Source organism: Cebus imitator, unplaced genomic scaffold, assembly GCF_001604975.1.
Source record: "Cebus imitator isolate Cc_AM_T3 unplaced genomic scaffold, Cebus_imitator-1.0 Scaffold464, whole genome shotgun sequence".
NCBI classification, from domain to species: Eukaryota; Metazoa; Chordata; class Mammalia; order Primates; family Cebidae; genus Cebus; species Cebus imitator.
In genome coordinates, this window is record NW_016107779.1 from 1,402,594 (window position 1) to 1,405,004 (window position 2,411).

Below are 2,411 nucleotides of genomic sequence, written 5' to 3' on the forward strand. Positions count from 1 at the left end.
TTTATTAAGTTCTATTCCCAATTTATTTATTAAAATATCTCCTTTCTTCTATGTTCTCTGGGCTTCCTAAATTGTTCATTTGTTCCAGAATCCTCCCCTTCTACTGGCCCTACTACCACTGCTACTTTTGAATATCCATTGATGTTTGAGAGTTTTGTTTTGAGGGGTGAATGGAATTCTTGCATGAAGAGAAGGAAGGTGAGGCACTACAAAAATAAAAGATAGGATAGTCTTTCCAAGGACAAGGCCTGGCTTCCTACAGAGAAAAGGCATGCTGAAGGAAAAGGCAAGAGAGTCTTGCTTTGAGGCCCAAAAGATAAAATCAACCCAACCCAGAGCACAAGAGGAATCTTGTTGGCATTTCTGCATGAACCATATGGGCTGTGTCCAGAGTGACTGTATGTCAGCATTGAAGTGGTACATGTTGTACCTGTTAGAGCATCAGGAAAGGGGAAGCCTCACCCAGGGTATCTGTGGTAGGGGTAGTGCAAAATGTCTTCTCCAAAGAGCTTGAGGGTAGCAGGCTCCTTAGAGAAGCCAGACCTCTGGATCATAAGTGAATGGGTGCTGGAGAACATGAGAGACCTCCCTAGGCCATAACTGGGTATATATAGGTAAGCCTAGGTCTGTGGGCCTATGATCAAGCAGGTTTAAGTATTTGACCTCTAAAATTCTGGCAGTAGTGTTAGCATGACATTATTTATTGCCAAGGCTTGTGAGGTCTGGGAGGCACTGGAATACATATTATGTCTTTTTTTTTTTTGCAGAGTCTTGCTTTGCCACTCAGGCTGGAGTGTAATGGTGTGATCTCAGCTCACTGCAACCTCTGCCTTTTGGGTTCAAGTGATTCTTCTGCCTCAGCCTCCTGAGTACCTGGGATTATAAGCATGTGTCACCATGCCCGGCTAAATTTTGTATTTTTAGTAGAGACAGCGTTTCAACATGTTGGTCAGGCTGGTCTCGAACTCCTGACCTCATACTCTGCCCACCTCAGCCTCTCAAAGTGTTGAGATTTCAGGTGTGAGCCACCGCACCCGGCCACATTGTGTCTTTTCTTTAGCACAGATGGAAATGCTCGTTCTGAGCTGGAGCTGTACTCTGATTACTGTTGCATATCCCACAGCATAATGCCTTACATACGGTGAAGGATATTTCCGGTCTCCAGTTCAATCCCCTTTCCAAAATTACCTTCATTTAAGCCTCTGAAAGGGTCTCCTTAGAAGTCTTCCCAGAGCTTGATGCATGTCCTTGTTCCTCAGGCTGTAGATGAAAGGGTTCATCATGGGTGTCACCACTGCATACATCACTGTGGCCACTGAATCTTTCATGGAGTAGGTTTGGAGGGGCTGCAGGTATAACATACCCAGAGTCCCATAGAAGAGGGATACCACAGCCAAATGGGAGGCACAGGTGGAGAAGGCTCTGTACTTCCCTGTGGCTGAGGGTATTTGGAGGATGGCTCTGACGATGCGGATGTAGGACGTGATCACGAACCCTAAGGGGACGAGGAAGATGAAGGAGCCCGTGGCAATCAGTACTGTGTGGTTGACGTGGATGTCGGAACATGCCAGCCGCAGCAGGACGTACATCTCACAGAAGAGTTAGTGGATCTTTTAGGATGCACAGAAGGTCACTCTGGTCATGAGGAGGGTATGGATGAGGCCATAGAGAATGGAGAACACCCAACACAAGCAGAGGAGCAGGATACAGAGCCCAGGGCTCATGGCTGTGACATAGTGGAGGGGGCGGCAGATGGCCACATAGCGATCATATGCCATCACAGCCAGGATGAGGTTGTCCAGGGTCACCAAGGAGACCAGGAAGTAGAGCTGCATCAGACACCCTGCATAGGAGATGGCTTTGTTCTGGGACTGGAGGTTCACCAGCATCTTGGGGATTGTGTTGGTGACAAAGAAGAGGTCAGTGAAGGAGAGGCTGGCCAGGAAGAAGTACATAGGAGTGTGCAGGTGGGAATCAGAGCTGATGGCCAGGATGATGAGCACATTTCCCACCACTGTGACCAGGTACATGGACAGGAACTTCCAAAACAGGATCCGCTGCTGCTCAGGACTGTCCGAGATTCCCAGGAGAAGGAACTCTGAACCCTCACTGTGGTTGCCTCCATCCATTTCCCCAACTCTCTGCAACATTAGCACCAACAGATGTTTACAAGGTGCCCTCAATTGTAGAATGACATGAAGATAAACAAAACAAACTATTTTCTTAGCACTAAAAATAGACTAAATTGTATAATTTGTTTAGGTAGGCAACAAAGTAATAACAGGCACAAAAACAATGCGGAAAATCTCTGTGTGACTTAATTATTCCAGCAACTTCTAATCTGGCATCCTCAGTATTATAGAAATAATATCGATGACTTATTTTAAATCCTATCATCTTACTATACTCTT

The 2,411-nt window shown here is 46.2% G+C and overlaps 1 protein-coding gene across 1 annotated transcript; it reads right to left on the reverse strand.

The window, feature by feature from the left end:
* Positions 1–1,190: 1,190 nt before the first annotated feature.
* Positions 1,191–2,129, reverse strand: LOC108291713 (olfactory receptor 1D2-like). Its single transcript, XM_017512161.1, is given in 1 exon segment — positions 1,191–2,129. A coding segment is annotated over 1 exon segment (939 nt).
* Between the last annotated feature and the right edge of the window lie 282 nt (positions 2,130–2,411).